The sequence below is a fragment of the Gymnoscopelus microlampas genome (genome assembly GCF_963454915.1).
Source record: "Gymnoscopelus microlampas genome assembly, chromosome: 6".
In the NCBI taxonomy this organism is placed as follows: Eukaryota; Metazoa; Chordata; class Actinopteri; order Myctophiformes; family Myctophidae; genus Gymnoscopelus; species Gymnoscopelus microlampas.
In genome coordinates this window covers 38,471,672-38,488,658 of record NC_139943.1, presented here as the reverse complement: position 1 = coordinate 38,488,658, position 16,987 = coordinate 38,471,672, and the positions used below count along the sequence as shown (strand labels likewise).

The 16,987-nt window shown below is 40.4% G+C and overlaps 1 protein-coding gene across 4 annotated transcripts in view; it reads left to right on the top strand.

Moving 5' to 3' along the window:
* The first annotated feature begins 8,918 nt into the window (after positions 1–8,918).
* Positions 8,919–16,987, top strand: part of LOC311047754 (serine/threonine-protein kinase WNK1-like) — a 40,665-nt gene continuing 32,596 nt past the window's right edge. For 3 of the 4 annotated variants that reach the window (XM_084060597.1, XM_084060598.1, XM_084060595.1), the window contains exons 1-2: positions 11,314–11,449; positions 13,725–14,964. In XM_084060597.1, the coding sequence (XP_083916723.1) occupies positions 14,170–14,964 (795 nt within the window). In that variant the 5' untranslated portion in view covers positions 11,314–11,449; positions 13,725–14,169. Of the gene's footprint in view, positions 9,203–11,313; positions 11,450–13,724; positions 14,965–16,987 lie in introns of those variants that run through there. The other variant, XM_084060596.1, reaches the window with a different exon arrangement.

Sequence of the window (16,987 nt, the reverse complement as noted above, 5' to 3'; positions counted from 1 at the left end):
ATCAAACATGAGGTGAACGTGGACAAATACTGTGGCGTGGTCATGCTGGACCTCCAAAAGGCATTTGACACCGTAAATCACTCTATATTGGTTGATAAGCTAAAATCAATCGGTTTTGATAGCACATCAGTGAACTGGATGCAATCCTATTTGGAGGGGAGAGAACAGCTGGTGGAGGTGAATGGAACCCTGTCCCCCCCCCTCCCAGTGAGCTGTGGCGTTCCGCAAGGAAGCATACTGGACCTTTACTGTTCAACGACATGACATCAGCTTGTGACTGCAATTTCTTCTTGTTCGCGGATGACTCGGATCTCCTGGTCTCGGACAAGGACAAATTGCAAGTCGAAAAAACCCTTAGCTCTGAACTCGGCACCTGGCTCACTGATAACAAACTATCATTACACCAAACTGAAACTGAATCCATTATCTTTGGGTACAAAATAAACCTCTGCCAGGCCAATGGCTTCAGAGTAAAAGTGTGTGACAATGTTATAACTTATCACAAGAAAAGAGGAAATTACCTACCTAGGTCGTATTTTAAAGGCAAATCTTTCCAGTGAAAAAATGGCAACTAAAGTAATCAAAAAATTGGTAAACTGGTCAGTTTACTACTTGGCCTGACACCTACAACTCATTTAACCCCTGCTCACTTTGCTAGGGTGGGATGGCTCAGGGTATAGAGGATAGAGTAGGCTACAGCAACTTGCAATGGCCATGGGCTACCACAAGATACTCTACACCACAAAGGCACCCTGCATGTACCTGTCAAACTACTTCAAACACGTCTAGACGTCCACAAACACAACACCAGAGGGAGCTCCAAACAAATCTCGTTCAACCCAGATTTGGCTCAAACAAGGGGTTAAATAAATTTGTTCTACTGCCACCAAAATGTGGAATGCCCTACGTTCAGTCATAAAAAAAACTGTGAATCCTTACTCTCCTTCAAAACCACTCTAAAAGAGCACTTACAGGTGGCTGCAATTCGGAACTGGCCCTTGTAAAAAGTCCAATCCTATCACCATGCCCCCCACATACTACTACTAATACTACTCATTTATATAATGTTTTTGCATATTGTATATATTTGTCTGTCATTAAATGTTTCGATAAATTGAATACACAGGACCCCTATGGAAACAAGCCATAGTGCATTCTTGGGTTTAATCCCAAAAAGCTTCCTTTTTCAACTGTACTTTCTGTGCTTTTTTTTCCGAAACTGTTAAAAAAGTATTTAATCAATCAGATAGGGATTCTTCTAAATTACATTTAATTAACTGCCAGTAATATTGACGTGGTCATAATAGTTTAGCATCATATTGTTTATTTCACAAGTAGCCAATTATGACTGAGGAAAAAAATAATGAAAATATTATACAGACTATTAATCTAACTGTGCCACTAGGCTACAGACAGCAAAAAACAATATACGTCCAGCACTTTTTGCCAACAGAGGGCAGTGTAAACTTTGCAGGGAATTATTAAAGAGGTTTTTTAAAAGATGTTAACTGTTCTCCCTGTGTCTCCCAGGGTAGTTAATACCCTCACAAAAACATGTAGTAATCCTGGTCTATACCCGTATACCGCCTCCCCCATGACAGCCGGGGCGCCTGATGGAGGGGAAAGGAACTGGTTGGAATAACGTGTTCCTTCCACGTGCTACGTCCTACCGGGGAAACTCCCCACTGTCAGGTGATAAGAACTTTTTCAGGGCAAACTGGTCAACTTGTGGTCTGCCTATATGAGACGGAACAGCTGACTGTCTGGCAGATGCTCTAACACAATAAGCAGGCTGCAGAGTGGATTGACTGGCCTGCATACATAGTGATGAGGGGAAGGGGTTTTCTATCATTTTATTGTGTACTGTTTAGCGATGTTTTCTCTATCCTAGCATTCAGTTCAGCATTTTTTTAAGTTCAGTTATTTATTTCCTCTATTTTTTTTAACAGTAGCCTACTTTTTCTAATTCTTATACAGTAGGCTATTATTTATCTCAATTTGTTCAATACTTTTATAGTGTACTGTTCTATCTTTTAACAGAGGCTACTATATTTTGTCTATCATTTTATAGTGTACTGTTTAGCTATGTTTTCTCTATCTTAACATTAATCATTTGACAATTGTTTGGTATCCTTAATTCTTTATGGTATTTTACAATTTTCCCAATTTATTCAATTTTTAACAGTACTTCTATTTTGGCAAATACACTCTTATATTGTACTTTTGACCTCGTTGTTGTGTTGTGTTTGGGGGTTTAAACAACAGTGGGTTAAATATCACTTCAACATCATCTTAAGAAAGTGAGATAATATTAAAATGATATTCAGAGATTAAATTGATTGTATCCAAATCTACTAAAGGGATTACACACATTAGTCAGCTTCAGATTTAACAATGTAGGCCTACATGCAGTGCAAATGAACGATGCCAGGGATAAAATGAACTGCAGCCAGCAACAGAAGAGATAGTCCTGAGAATATTGATCCATAAAGATAATGAATAATTCAAATTTCAAAAGTTTCAAATTAATTCATGCATATTGATACCTTCATAATGCTTTATAACACATGCAATAAACCTTCATAATTTTATTTTATTTGGTCATATTCTGCAATAAATACATTGAACATGTCAATAATACAATAAAGTTAATAGAATAGAATTACAAAGTAAGACAAAATAATACATTATTGCATGTCTATTGTTCTATCCACATTATGTATCAACACACTTGAATGCACATTATAGCTACACTACATCCATAAAGGTATACATATACACAAACACCTAGCAGCCACCAGGCACCCCTGCACAACACTACCATTACCAAGTGTGCCGACTTCATCCAACAAAGTGTCATCTGAGTGCACCTACACATACCTACACCCTCATTCATTTCTAAGTATGTTTTTCATTTTTGTTAAATAGCGATTTCCTACATTCAAACTAAGACAGGACAGGAGTAACTTGATTTTATCTCTACTGGAAGTCTATTTCATTCTACCGCTGTCAAGCACAGAAAGTTTTTTTGCCCAGAACATGTTTAGTGGTGCAATGTCTGCAGCTCTGCCTCTAGTTAGAGCCATGTGAGTCCCTATAGCATAACATAATTCTTAAAATACCTACTTACCCTGCAAGATCTTATAAGAGGTTATAAGATGAGATAAGATAAGATACACCTCTATTGCTCCTGGGGGGCAATTCAGCTGTCATATAGTAGCAACAGTAGTAAGAGTGAAACACAGGAACAGGTAAGAGTAAGATCAAATTAAATCTAACTAGAAAAGTGCGCTCCTCTGAGCACAGATCTCCACCAGGGCTGTGTCAGTCGTGGGGTGCAGCCATCAGGACACAAGGAAGCTGCGGGGGAAATACAGTTTGTACGACAGACAGTGCAATTGTGCGAAAAGTGACTCCCTATGTCAGCAAAATCACTTTTGGCTCCAAGTTGTTTAGAGGCCTCAACGTGTGATTTCAATTTTGGGATTGGACACAGCGATCTTGACTTGTGGCACTTTTTGCAAAACAGGCCCATACTGCAACATTTGGATGGCAACTGTAATCTGAAAAATCTGACTGATACATATTCACTCCGTAGACTACAGAGAGAATGTGTACCAATTTGAATGAGTTTTGGACAAAATCTGTACTATACTATTAGTTGCAAAACGTGTTTTGAAGAAAACTCAAAATGTTGGAAAATCTGGTCAGGCAGAAATGAGCTATGGGACTAGGCCAAAACGTGAAGTGGCCTGTTATAGCATCACCATGAGGCTGATTTGAAAAAGTTGGGGTGGAGGTTCTTCCTTGGCCTATTGGGAGTGTGCATACAAAGTTTCACGCGATCAGCATTTTTGATTCATTTTATTACAACTTATTATTTAACTCATTATTTTCCAGATAGAGAATTCAACAAACAAAAAAACAAACGCAAGAAAGGCACATACACAGAAAAGGAAAATAAAAAAGTTGAGTAAAGATAAACAAATAAACATTAAAATTGTGTTGAGGTGGGCGTTATATCACAAGGATTAACATACTACTGAATTATATATATATATTTTTTGTTTCTCTTTTTTTCAATCATTCAAGCGATGAGTTACATTTCCCAATAAAACAGTGAGAGGTCCATTTCTTCCAGTTCTTCACATATTGCTCCACTCTCTCTTGACTACTGTAATCAAACCTTGGTAGGTGGTGTGACCTGTAGCCATTTCTGGGTGATGGCTTTCTTACAAGCAACCAAAATGATTTATACAGATAAGTCCTGGCTCATGAGTTCGACAGAGATTTTCCCCTGATACACTGTAACAAAAGAACATTCAATTTCTATTTAAAAAATAGCTCTGATTTATTTGATAACCTCTAACCAGTAGGGCTGAATTGAAGGACAGTCCCAAACATTTTTTAAATGATCAGCCATCATTTTACCACATTGCCTCAAACATTAACCCTGTCCCTGACAGCCCCGTTGTATAATTTTCAGTTTTGGGGTAATAAAGTAACGTATAGTATTCTTCCAGGCGAATTCCCGCCACGCTCTTGAGTTAGTAGTTCTTGTTTGACCTTCCCAGATACCATTCCAATCCTCCTCAGATATCTCCATGCCCGATTCCTTCTCCCACTTCTGTTTGACTTTTATAGTCGAGTGGTCTTTAGAGTTTTGTAATCTGTTATATGTTTGTGATATGAGGTGTTTACTATCCTTATTTTTTTACGCATCCATGTATACATTGACCAGATTAGATTCAGTACCCTCTATCTGTTTGCTTTCTTTATTAGAATAATTAATCCCTGACCTTGATACATCTGAAAAAGTAATTTTCCCCAAGATTATAGGCATCTGACATTTGACAAAAGGATGCAGAAATGCCTCTGTTGAATAATGTACAATAAGCTGTTATGTCATTGATGCCCATTGCCTATCTTGCTTATCCAGATTGGATGGTTTAAACTCCGAGTCAAATGTCCCCCATTTCAATATTCATATATATTTATCAAGATGCAATATTTTACAGATCCTAAACCATGTCCCCAGTGCCACCTTAGTCCACCTATTTACTTTGTTCTGGTAAAGGGCCCATTGAAGTTTATCACCTAATAGAGTTTGAGCAGGTATCTCAAATTGACTTAATTCCAGTTCCTTCCATTTCTCTGAATATTCTGGGTTGCACCAGCATATCAGTGGTCTTAATTGGGCCGCAGTAGAATAATCCTCCAAGCATGGAAGAGAGAATCCACCTTTATCTTTGGGTAATTGTAAGGTTTTATATTTAACCCTCTTACTGTTCCAAGTAAATCTTGAGATCAGCATTCATTAAAGTCTTTAGAAGGAATTGGAACAGGAAGTGACTGGAACAGATACAAATAGCGGGGTAGAGCATTCATTTTTTCAATTCTATTTGACATATCTAGTGGCAACAGGGACCATCTGTCAAGATCTGCTTTAATTGACGTAGAAACAGGACCATAGTTCTTTTCATATATTTTAGATATATCTTTTGGAATTCAAACTCCCGAATATATTTTCCATCTTATGTACCTCTGATTCTTTATGTTTAAATGACTGCTGCTGAGAATATTGGCATCATGTGCAGGGTAGTTTTTTCTGTGTAGTAGTCTTCATGTTAACTAATAACTATTTTATTATTTTGTTAGCATTGTGTATGTACATTATGTATGTACAATATATACGACAAACGCTGTGTCAGCAAAGCCCTCAGAATCATCAAAGATGACCCAAGCCACCCCAACCATAGATTGTTTAAGAATATTCCGCATGGAAAACGGCTATGCAGTCTCAAGGCCACTGGCAGGCAGCAGGCAGCTAAAAAGCTGCTTCCCTTGTATTATCAGGCATATGAATGATTTGACAACAATACAAATAAATCAGGCCAGAAGAAAATGCTACCCTCTTTTTTTTGCACCTTAATATTCTTGACTGTTCCTACCTAAACTGTTGTATATAGAGGTACTGTGAAGTTGTTTACATACTGGGGCAGCTACTGATAAATGCTGATGGTAATATGCCAGCTTACATACGCTGATCAATTAACGCTGATCAATTAATATCCTATTAGTAAAACTACTGACTATTTTTTCTCATTCTCTTTCTTTTTCTTCACATATTATTAGTATTACCTATGCTGCTACATTGTCTGAAGAAAGCCGAACAAAAATATGTTTTACTCTTGTGTACAAGATGTACCTGTGCACAAGATGTAACAATAAAAACAACCTTGATCAACAATTAATAATATGAGTGTGTGTGTGTGGGTCTCAATTACAGCTGCTTTACCCTATTTTCATCCATCAACCATTTAAGGACCTAAGGTTCAATACCACTCTGACTAGTTTATCATGAGCAGTTTTAATCCCCTTGGGGGTGCTACTGTACCATGTACTGAAGGCATAGTCAAAGACAGCATTAAAACGGAGGGTAATATTTTCAGGGTGTCCTTTTTCATATCAACATTATAAGGCATTGTAAGTTTGATTGTAATACTTTATATTTGTTTCAAAACAGAAAACAATGCATTTTGTCCAAGGGGTGGTGCTAGAAGAACTACCACGTCCACAAAACTGTGCAACACAACACAACAATAACAATAATACTGGATATGATGTGAACAAGAAAAGTAAGTTAAAGGAATACTAATAAAGAATGATAAAGATAAAGTCCCCTGAGAAATCTCTTTAGCAACAGTGGGGGATAGCTATGTCTGGAGAATGTGCAATAAGATATTATATTACATTATATAGATATGGCTTTCATCAATAGTTTCTTATTTAGCCATGCACTTCTGAAATTGAACATTGATAGTGGAAAGATTGCACACTGCACATCAGAACTCTATATCAGTGGTTCTTAACTGTGAACGATGTCACAAGTGGGCCCCCAAATAATTGGCAAAATAATTAAGATTTTAATGATAATATAACTAAAATATAAACATAATAACATTAATAGAAAAATAGCAATGAAAATAGCTTTCATTGTGTTACCGATAATAGGAACTTATGTTAGTTCCATTGATCCAAGCCAGAGCACAACATGCTCTGAAAATACCAACAGCCGCGAGCACTTGAACATATTTTCAAGTGGGCCCTGATCCAGAAAAGGTTGAGAACCACTGCTCTACAACATGATCTTCTCCCTGACCCACAGATGATTGTGAAGTTGATTTAGGTGGAGAAGAGTGCCACTGGTAAGATACCAGAAACAGTAGACAGGAAGCTTGGGCTTGGGCTTGGCCCAGTTGGATCATGGTTTGGATTTACCAAAACACAAACAAATAATCAGCCAGACTGAATGACAGACAATTGAGAGAAATCTCTCAAAGGGCAGGAGCTATTTATAATAGCTCAAATTCAGTGTTCTTCTGCGTTTGGGTGGCACAGTGGTGAAGTCCCTGCCCACCACCAAGTCTCTACGTCTTTCCGGTGGGGCCTCCTCAATGGCAGGTGAGTCAGTAGGATACAACAGCAGTGACAAACACAGAAATGTGTGTGGGGAGGTATTAATTGGCACAATGGGGAGAAAAAGGGGGTAAACAATTAATGGTTCTCTGAATGAAAAAATAAAAATCTATTTCAGTGTTCTAGAGTCTAGACTAGTGATTCGCAACCTTTAATTTCAAGGATACCAGGTTGTTAAGATTTTTTTTCCTCTTTTCTTTTATCTCTGGGACCCCAATTTAAGAACATTTTTAATGTTAGATATGATTTAGTCCAATATGGTCTGTCCTTTGGTCCAGAATCCCTTTACTGTCTGTAAATTATGTGAGTGATAGCATATAGGAATATATACAGTGATACTTATCAGCCTCCAGCCGGTTGCACCAAGGTGGATTCGAACCCACAACCTCAGTGGTGGGCAGGCACTTTACCACTGCGCCACCCGAGCGGACCCCCAAATTGATATATATTTGGCCGCAGACCCATCTGAAAATGTTTTGTGCCAGGGACCCCCAGAAGAGAAGATTTGTTTTCAAAAATTCAAATTTGTGCAAACTACTTTCATTTTACTTAAAAAAAAAAATACATGCTGTGAGCTTGTATATCTGCGATTTTTGAACAGCCACATTTTTCCGGGGACCACAGCCGGAACCAAGTTGAGAAGAGTGGGCACCAGAAAGAGTGCACCTTATGGGGGAAGACTGGGCACCTTCTAGTAAACCTTTGCCAAACCCTAGCCTTAATCCTAACCCTAAACTTAGTAAAACTATGCCTAACCCTAACCTCAGTAAAACTATGCCTAAAGTTTAAACCCTTAACCTCAGTGAAACTATGCCTAAACCTTTAACCCTAACCTCAGTGAAACTATGCATAAACCTTTAACCCTAACCTCAGTGAAACTATGCATAAACCTTTAACCTAGCCCTGAAACATGACTGTCATACCATGACAGACGAGCGTCATGTGAACCATGGATACCTTTAACCCTAACCTCAGTAAAACTATGCCTAAACCTAACCTTAACCCCTAACCCTAAACAGGTCCCCTAGTGCCCACTCTTCCGAGGTCTGGTGCCCACTCTGTTTTTGGTGCCCGCGTTTCCCTAGTAGTGCCCACTCTGTTTTGGTGCCCGCATTTCCCTATTGCCCACTCTGTTTTGGTGCCCACTCTATTTTGGTGCCCACGTTTCGTTTGCGCCTACTCTTCTCCCCCCTAAGTGCCCACTCTTAATAGGTGCCCAGTTTTCCCTGGTGCCCACCTCTCCTGTTACCCCTGTCACTCCCATGTAAAAATGTGCGTCCTGAGAGTGCTACCGCGAGTAGCCCTGACATGTGATGTGTGACAGTGACACGATTGCTGTTATAACATACAGCAATACAGGAAAGACTAAAATGATTTCAAGTGAGGTCGGATTTAGAAATCCACCTGCGTGATGAGGTCATCTTTCAGGACTCAGGAGCGCAGGCGCTTTATCAGATCAGCAGGAGAAAAAGGCACTGCGTTTGTTGGATTTAGAATGTGAGTCAAGTGCAATACGAGGCTGCCGCTGACGTCTGCTCGTAAAATTTGTTGAGATATATAGCCACGTGGCTACCGAACGTGAATATATTAAAACCCTTTTAAATGTAGGTTAAATGTGTCTTTTATCGTTACGAATGGGATTTCACTCCACCGGCCCACGGTCTCAACGCTGGTAGCTGTCACTTGTCTTGTGTGGTTAAAGGGGTTTTAGTGCAACATCGAGGTAAGTCACAATTCACCGCCCGGCGACGGTGCGTTATTCCTCACTGTCGGCAAAACGACGTGATTTCTACAGGACAATGTGTTGACGCAGCTCACGGCGACAGTTTAAGTTGAAAATATGCAATTTATGTCGAGCGAAAGGTTCGCAAGACTGTATAATTTAGCCATTAGCCCTAGAATGGTAACCAAGGATAAGTTATTGACGTCACACACTGTCGGCATGTGGAACTCGCGAGTCCATATGCTATTAAAAAAAAAAATGTTTTATATATTTAGAATTATATAGATTTTTTATTATGTGATTTTGGGGGGTCCCCAGATGACAGTGGAGTGACCATTTACTTTTATGACCTTTTTTAATAATACTTAAAAAAGAATAGAAAAAAAATAGAAAATACCATTACTGCATTAAAAGTAATAAAAACAAAACTATAAAAACAGGTCAAACATTGGCCAATTTGTCAAAAAATATAAGAAAGAGGCACATTTTTTGAAAATAGCAGAACTACAAGCTCACATAGATCTGCTATTTTCACTATTTCCGTGGATGGAACCGAGTCAAACAAAACAGGGTGGGGAGTCCCCAGTTCAAATAATATTTGAATCATATTATGATTATTTTGGGGGGGCCCGGCCTGAAAAGGCTGAGAACCACTGCCGTGATAGAGCAATATAATATCACATCTGGCTCTTCTCCTGCATCCTGTGACATCACTGACGAATCCTTTGTATCTTCATCATTCTTTCCTTCGTTTAATTAAGCAGCCGGAGCGAGCCTCGAGTATTGTTAATAATACACCCTCGGTCAAGTTCGCTGCTATCGGTACAACAAGCTGTATGTTTGACGCTTACGCTCCTGAAACATGGCTGGATTCATGTACCGTCACTACCGTGAGTCGCCTGGTAGTCACCGTCAGAAGTAGCCCTGAACCGTGACTATAAACCTGGTGTTTGCCTTTTCTCCATTTACGTACGGCCCTTACATCTACATACACGTTATAGATTTCAAATATAAAGTGCTCACCCCATGGCCACCGATGTTACAATACTGTACGGGCCCACAGAGGTACACGTATCTTCCGTATTGTTCAATAAAAAGCATTTTAATCGAGATCTGTGGCCATTTTCTCCGATTGTTCGGCATATGCTTTCAACTACGCGACCCTATCGGTTGGAAGGTGTATTGCACTCTCATACATTATAACTATGAGAAAATGGTCACCGATCGGATTAAAATGCTTTTTATTGAACAATACGGAAGATACGGGTACTTCTGACGGATGTGTACATAATTGTAACATCCGTGGCCATGGGGTAAGCACTTTATATTTTAAATCTGAACGTTTATGTAGATGTACAGGGCAAAAAGGGAGAAAATGCAAACACCAGGTTGAAGTTCATCCATGACGGTCGTGACAGTCAGACGACCGTCGTGTGATCCATAGCTACGTCAGAAGAATCCCTAGACAACAGGAAAGCCTTCCAGAGTTTGAAGCCAAATAATTGGACATTGGGCTCATAAATCAAACTGGGGGAGGCGTGGGTCCAACCGAACCAGGCTTTCCACATTGTTCCACACGGCGGAAAAGTCCGGCCCTCTAGTTTAGGCCATCTTGGTTGGCATGAGGAGCAGTGTTGCCAGATTTTGCGTGAGGAATAAGCAACCAGGTCTAGGAAAACAAGCCTAAAAGAAGCGACTAAATAGGCCACATGAGCACTTTAAACCTATATGCATTGGCTTAATTTGGCTTTTTAAAATAAAATGTGAATATTCTTATGATTTTTGAAACATTCTAAAACATTTTCAGATGGGGTTTTGGGACAAATAAATACATATTAATTTGGGGGACCATGACATAGAAATATTTGAGAACCACTGGTTTATTTAAAAAATAAAAAGCAAGCCCAAAGCAGCAACTAAACTTTAGAAACAAGCCAAAAAAACGCAACCTGCAACTACCAATATTTACAAGCAACTTTACAGAAAAACAAGGCCAAAGTCGCTTATAGTAAGCAATAAGCAGACCTGGCAACACTGATGAGGACGGGAGGGGAGGAAGCGAGGAAGACCCGCCTAGCTAGGGTTAGCTAGTAGTCTGCTAGCCACCGCTAGCGGCCGTGCTGCTGCTGCTGTTTCTGTGTCAGTGTTTGGGATCCTTTCCAACCGGCATACCGGGTGAACGCGTCCGGTCGTGTGAACAGCAGCGCGGCTCATGTTAACCAGGGGTCGGACCAGGACTTCGCGATGGTAACATTAATAAAGTCACACACATATCCGGTGTAAACGAGTGGTGTTTTTAACGTCAGCTAAATAAAACAGTGACGCGTTAACCTGCTAACGTTAGCCAACGATAGTGAGCTTGGCCTTATGGATGGATGGCTAACTAGGTGATCGCTAGCTCTGTCCGCAAGCAAGCTAACAAAGAACCATTGCTCCTCCTTGCTTTGTATTGCTGGATGATGTTGCCATTTCCAATGGCTCTGATGGCTCATTTAGATGGGAGGTGCAACGCAACATTTGTGGTGAAAAATAATCGACCATTACCTTTAAATAATTTACTCTAGTCTATATCGTTACACATTATTCGTATGGCAACATTTCTAACATACTAGTGCCGATTTATTTAGGTAACGTTACTCTGAAAATGTTTACAATGTCTACAACAGCCATTCGGAGGCGATCGATGAGTTGTCAATATTTGGATTGCACTTGCAAGCCTTGTTATTTTCAGTAATCTATCTAGTCATGAGATTTATTTTTGACTGCTTGGTGTTTTGCTCTTTGGAAAGTTCAACCATGCGTAAATGCCAGAATTGAGTAGGTTAACCAACAGGTACACTGTACCAGGCACGCCGGAAGGGGTTAAATAGTGGGGGGACCGTGATGACGTCATAGGGGGCGTGGCCAAGTGGCAACGTTATGACTCCCCCTCGCCCCCCCCCCCACCCACTGCGTCGCGGGCATGTACGCGCGCGAAGCGCGCGCGATTTTTTTTTGCCTAATTAATAAATGACCATAAAACAACATTAACAACATTCTACCCATCCTTCAGTGTGTCCCATCCTCAAATGTTTTACTTAAGTAAAAGTAATGCAATGTAGAATTAAAAAATGTAGAGTACTTTTACACTACATAGACAAATATTGTACTTTTACTCCACTACAATTATTTGATAACTTTATTTACTATAGTTAGTTTGTAGATTTTGATTATTATTACAAAACCACTTATACAGTATATATACTTTGGCAATTTGAAAATAGCAGATTTGCGATGCGTTGTGAGCTTGTAGATCTGCTATTTTCAAAGATTTTTTTATACATTTTACACATTTGAAAACTTGTGAAATGGGACCTTCTGCATAATGATTACTTTTACTTTTGGTACTTTAAATACATTTTGATACCAATACTTTTCTACTTTTACTCAAGTACATTTTGAATACCTTACTTTTACTTGTAACAGAGTATTTTTACATCGCAGAATTGATACTTTTGTTTGAGTAAAAAATGTGAGTACTTTTCCCACCACTGGTATTCAGTGCATGCAGTGAGTGACGTTAGTGCAGGACGAGGGAGTCGAGGGACACAGCATAGCGACCCTTCATTTCAATAAGGGCAGACGGCAACGCCAAAACCTGCAGAACATGTTTAGCACAGCCACAGAGATCAATTAGCATTTAGCATGTCTGGCTGGGGCCGCTTGACAATGGGAACGGTGGGGTGGGCGGAGGCAAAAAAAAAGGCGATTTTTTTTTTATTTGTTTTTTTTTAATATATATATATATATATAAAAGAAGTGGATAGCTGAAAAGTGGGGGGACATTAAGGGCCGCGTGACCCCCCCTCCGGCGTCTATGCACTGTACACAGTTCTGGCTGTAGTTTTATTGATTGAACATCATGCATGTAAAACGTTTTAGTATCGATTTAAATCCCGTTGTGTTCGAGACCGAGGAAGTCATAGTTGGCATAGTTGGCGGTGTTGTTTTATTAGTCAGTTCCTGTCTCGAAAGCCTGTGGAGTTGCCAACTTTGTCTGTCATCATGGATCATTGACTACCTAGATATGAAATATTATATCCTTATTTGTGAGATTAAGTAATGAAATGGTGAAATTGGGAATTTGAAAGATACAATTACATAATTCATAGTTGCCATCATAGTCCTCTGTGTAGGATAAATAAAATGGACAAAGCAGTCCACTTAACAACTCGTATCAAGTTACAAGACTTTGTCCAGTGTTTTTTTAAGCAAAGCGATGTCAACGTTTTTGTGTACTGTAAATTCTACTAAACCAGTATCTCTCTTTCAAATTCTGTTGACATTTGACATATTGTTGGTTACTCTCTGAAGCATGCTGATCACTGTTTTGCCCATGTAAATGTTGATTGTTCTTGTGAGTGTTTTACTGTTTGTAGCCTAAACAGTATTGTAACACCCCTGTAACTTTGCTGTTTACATTACCAAAGTTATTTTGTTTGTCTAAGGTTTATACTGATCTGTTTTTCTGTTTCCCTTGCAGTAATATAGCACTGAAGCTCACCCGGAGTGTGGACAGTCTGCTTTTGCCTACAGAGTGAAGTGTAGTGCCTGAAGTAGGCTGTATCTCTTTGCCCTCCTAGAGATTCCTTATGCTTGATAGAAGCGGTGCCCTGTGTCCTACAGGATGGATGGTGTGGATTTAAAGAGACTTGTGTGTCAGCATCAACACTCTCTGGTTTGCAACGGTGTTCTGTTCTTTTCCATTTACAAAAGAACACCCCCTATCCTACATCCAGACTCTCTGCATTGTATATGTACTGAGCAATAAGAGACACAAGGGAAGTGGACGGCGCAACGAAAAAAATCCTCCTTTTTAAAGGACAGATCAATACTGCTAAGCTGAGTCTGTATGGAGGAAGTCGAAGTATTTTTATTTTAAGTTCTCAGTTGAATTATACCCGCTCACTCTTGCCGTGGGTGGTGGGATGTCGGAAAAGTCCAACGACAAAATGGTGAAGTTCCTGGCCCCCCCTCAGAAGAGTGGAAACGGCACCGGCACCGGATCTGGTTCAGACTCGATGGTGGGTGAACGGCTGACGACAGAGGTGCGGCGTCGCCATCACACCATGGAGCGTGACCGGGCTAACCCGGAACACCGCTTCTTACGCCGCAGCGTCATCAGCGACTCAAATGCTACAGCTTTGGATCTCCCTTTACCCAGCAAGATCCCTGTCCTTGCGCCCCAAAGGCCTCCTTTCCACGAAGCTGCCCCCAGGAGGGTGCAGGCTGCTGCTATCATACACACGCCCCGGGTTGAACCCAGCGTGCCTTTGACTGAGGAGTCTGCAAAGGGCAACAGTGGACAAGGAAATGGGCAAGTGGTTAAGTTGGAAGTTGTCACCATTGAACAGCAGGCTGTTGTAGCGCAAGACATCTGTGATGGAGATGTGGTGGTGGCACGCTCGGCACCTAGTCTAGCTGCAGAACCGCCAGGTCAGACCGAACCAGAGGCTGAGGTGAAGGTACAGCATGAGGGAGAGGATGACGAGGGGGAGGAAGAAGAGAAGGACTCTGCCAAGGCACGGGCAGAGGCAGAGCAGAGAGAGGCTGAGAAAAAAGTTCAGGATGACATCGAGGAGGCCGAGACAAAAGCAGTGGGAACGTCACCTGATGGGCGCTTCCTAAAGTTCGACATAGAAATTGGCCGTGGTTCCTTCAAGACGGTGTATAAGGGCCTGGACACGGAAACCACAGTGGAGGTTGCCTGGTGCGAGTTGCAGGTATGAAACCGCAATGAGCATCTATTCCTAAAGTTGCCTTCATCTCTCTCTTTTATCACTCATCACTTTCTAGTCTTAAACATAAGTAGTTGTGTTTTTTTGTCTTTCATAATTGAATAGGCCCGCAGTTGTTTTGTGTTTCACTCTTGAATTATGGTTAAAGTGAAGTACAGAAGGCCAGACTGATGGAACACAGCCAAAGTGATTTCCTTATTTCTTGTTACCTGAGCTAGAGCTTCTGTCATTTCTTCTTTGAGAGACATGACTTGACTAGCATTTCCCTCTTTACTGTTTAATTTTTGCTATGCTCAGTAGAAGAGTAACAAAATGCCACACATCCACATTCTGTATCTTTTTTTGTCGGTGTAAGTACACAGTATTTCTTAATTCCTCAAATTGAGGTTGACACATTTTTGTTGAATTGGCATACTTCTCACGACTCAGTGACAACTCTAATGCCCTTTAATCTTGAGGCCTTGAATAACTACCAGAAGTTTATCTAGTCATTATAGGTCACTTGAGTAACACACATTTGTATGATCAGTGATTATGCACTTCAGATAGTCACAACATTTTATGGACAAGTATCAGATATGGTAGTGTTTCTGATGAGTATTTTTTCCTGTTTTTGTTGGAAATTGGTGCTCTTATGCTGGTGGAAATTCCATATGCTGCAGTGCAAACTGAGTTGAATCAATAAGCATTGAACATGTATGAAGATATCACAAACACTAATGCTTGTAGAACGACTGTCCGTAATGTAATACTTGGAAAAATCATCTCTTGACCACTAGATTAAATCTAGTTCTGTGAATTTGTCCCATTGAACATTGAGTTTCAGCATTGCTTAATTCTTTGGTTTATCAGTATAGCAGCTAGTCCGCCAGTCTGTTATGACTGAATACAATGTCTGTAGTCGAGAGGCCAAGACACTGCTCTGTATTATGATCCAGATCAATAGCTGGTCATTCTGTAGTCAGCAGCCTTGTGAAAGGCCCATACAGCTCTGCTGTCTGTCCAGTGAAAACGGCAACACGGGCGGCCCACAGCAAGATTTGACCTCATTCACCACATGCATGCATGCATGTATTGTCACTGTCTCTCTCTGCCCATTTTAAGTGACAGAAGCCTCACACAACAGCACACACAAGCATTGGTTGCGCATGTGCATGCAGTCTGAGAGCACTGTGTGGAGATTACAGACTCAATCCCCCTCCCCCATCACACAGAGAGAATCTTGCACATGCTCAGTCTATGCTTGCTTTGAATGCTTATGTGAATGTAAAATGGGTCAGATTCCTGACAGAGGAATTTCTAATCTCCTGTGTGAAGTCGCAGGCTGGCCTGCCAAGGCCTGTTTCTCCCTTATACTTTATGAGTTTAATTTGTCTTTTTTCTCCTTTTCTCTATATTACTGTCTTGCCTATTCCTCTTCCTCCATTTCCCCTCTTTTTCAGCTTTACCATTTCACCAAAAAAAAACATAATTTTTCTGTTTTGTACAATGGTCACCTCCACCTGTCCATTCCTATGATGCCAGAGAAGCACAGAGTTAGTGACGTACACCGCTAGTCAGTGCTCACTGTTACTACTATACTACTATACTCGGTACTCAGCTTTTTCCATCATGCAATTAGCATAAGAGAAACCTAGCTACCCCATTATGATGTCATTCCAATTAGGGATGCTCCGATCAGGTTTTTTGGGACCGATCACCGATTTATTTTCTCTCACGATCGGCCGATACCGATACTTGTGCATTCTAATATTTCCAAATTTATGATATGTAAAATATATATATATGTCAAGCCTGTTTCTGGGTGTGTTGGGCGGGGGGGGGGGGGCATGTCTAGGCCTGTCACAAAGATGCAAAGCGACATTGTACTATATATCTGATTGACTTTTGTACCACTTAATTGGTGCACCTCGGTCATATAAAAGATCGGTTTCTCCGGATCGGGTAAATTGCAGATCACTGATCGAGTCATTTCGAGTGAAAATCGTCCGATTTAAATCGATTGAAG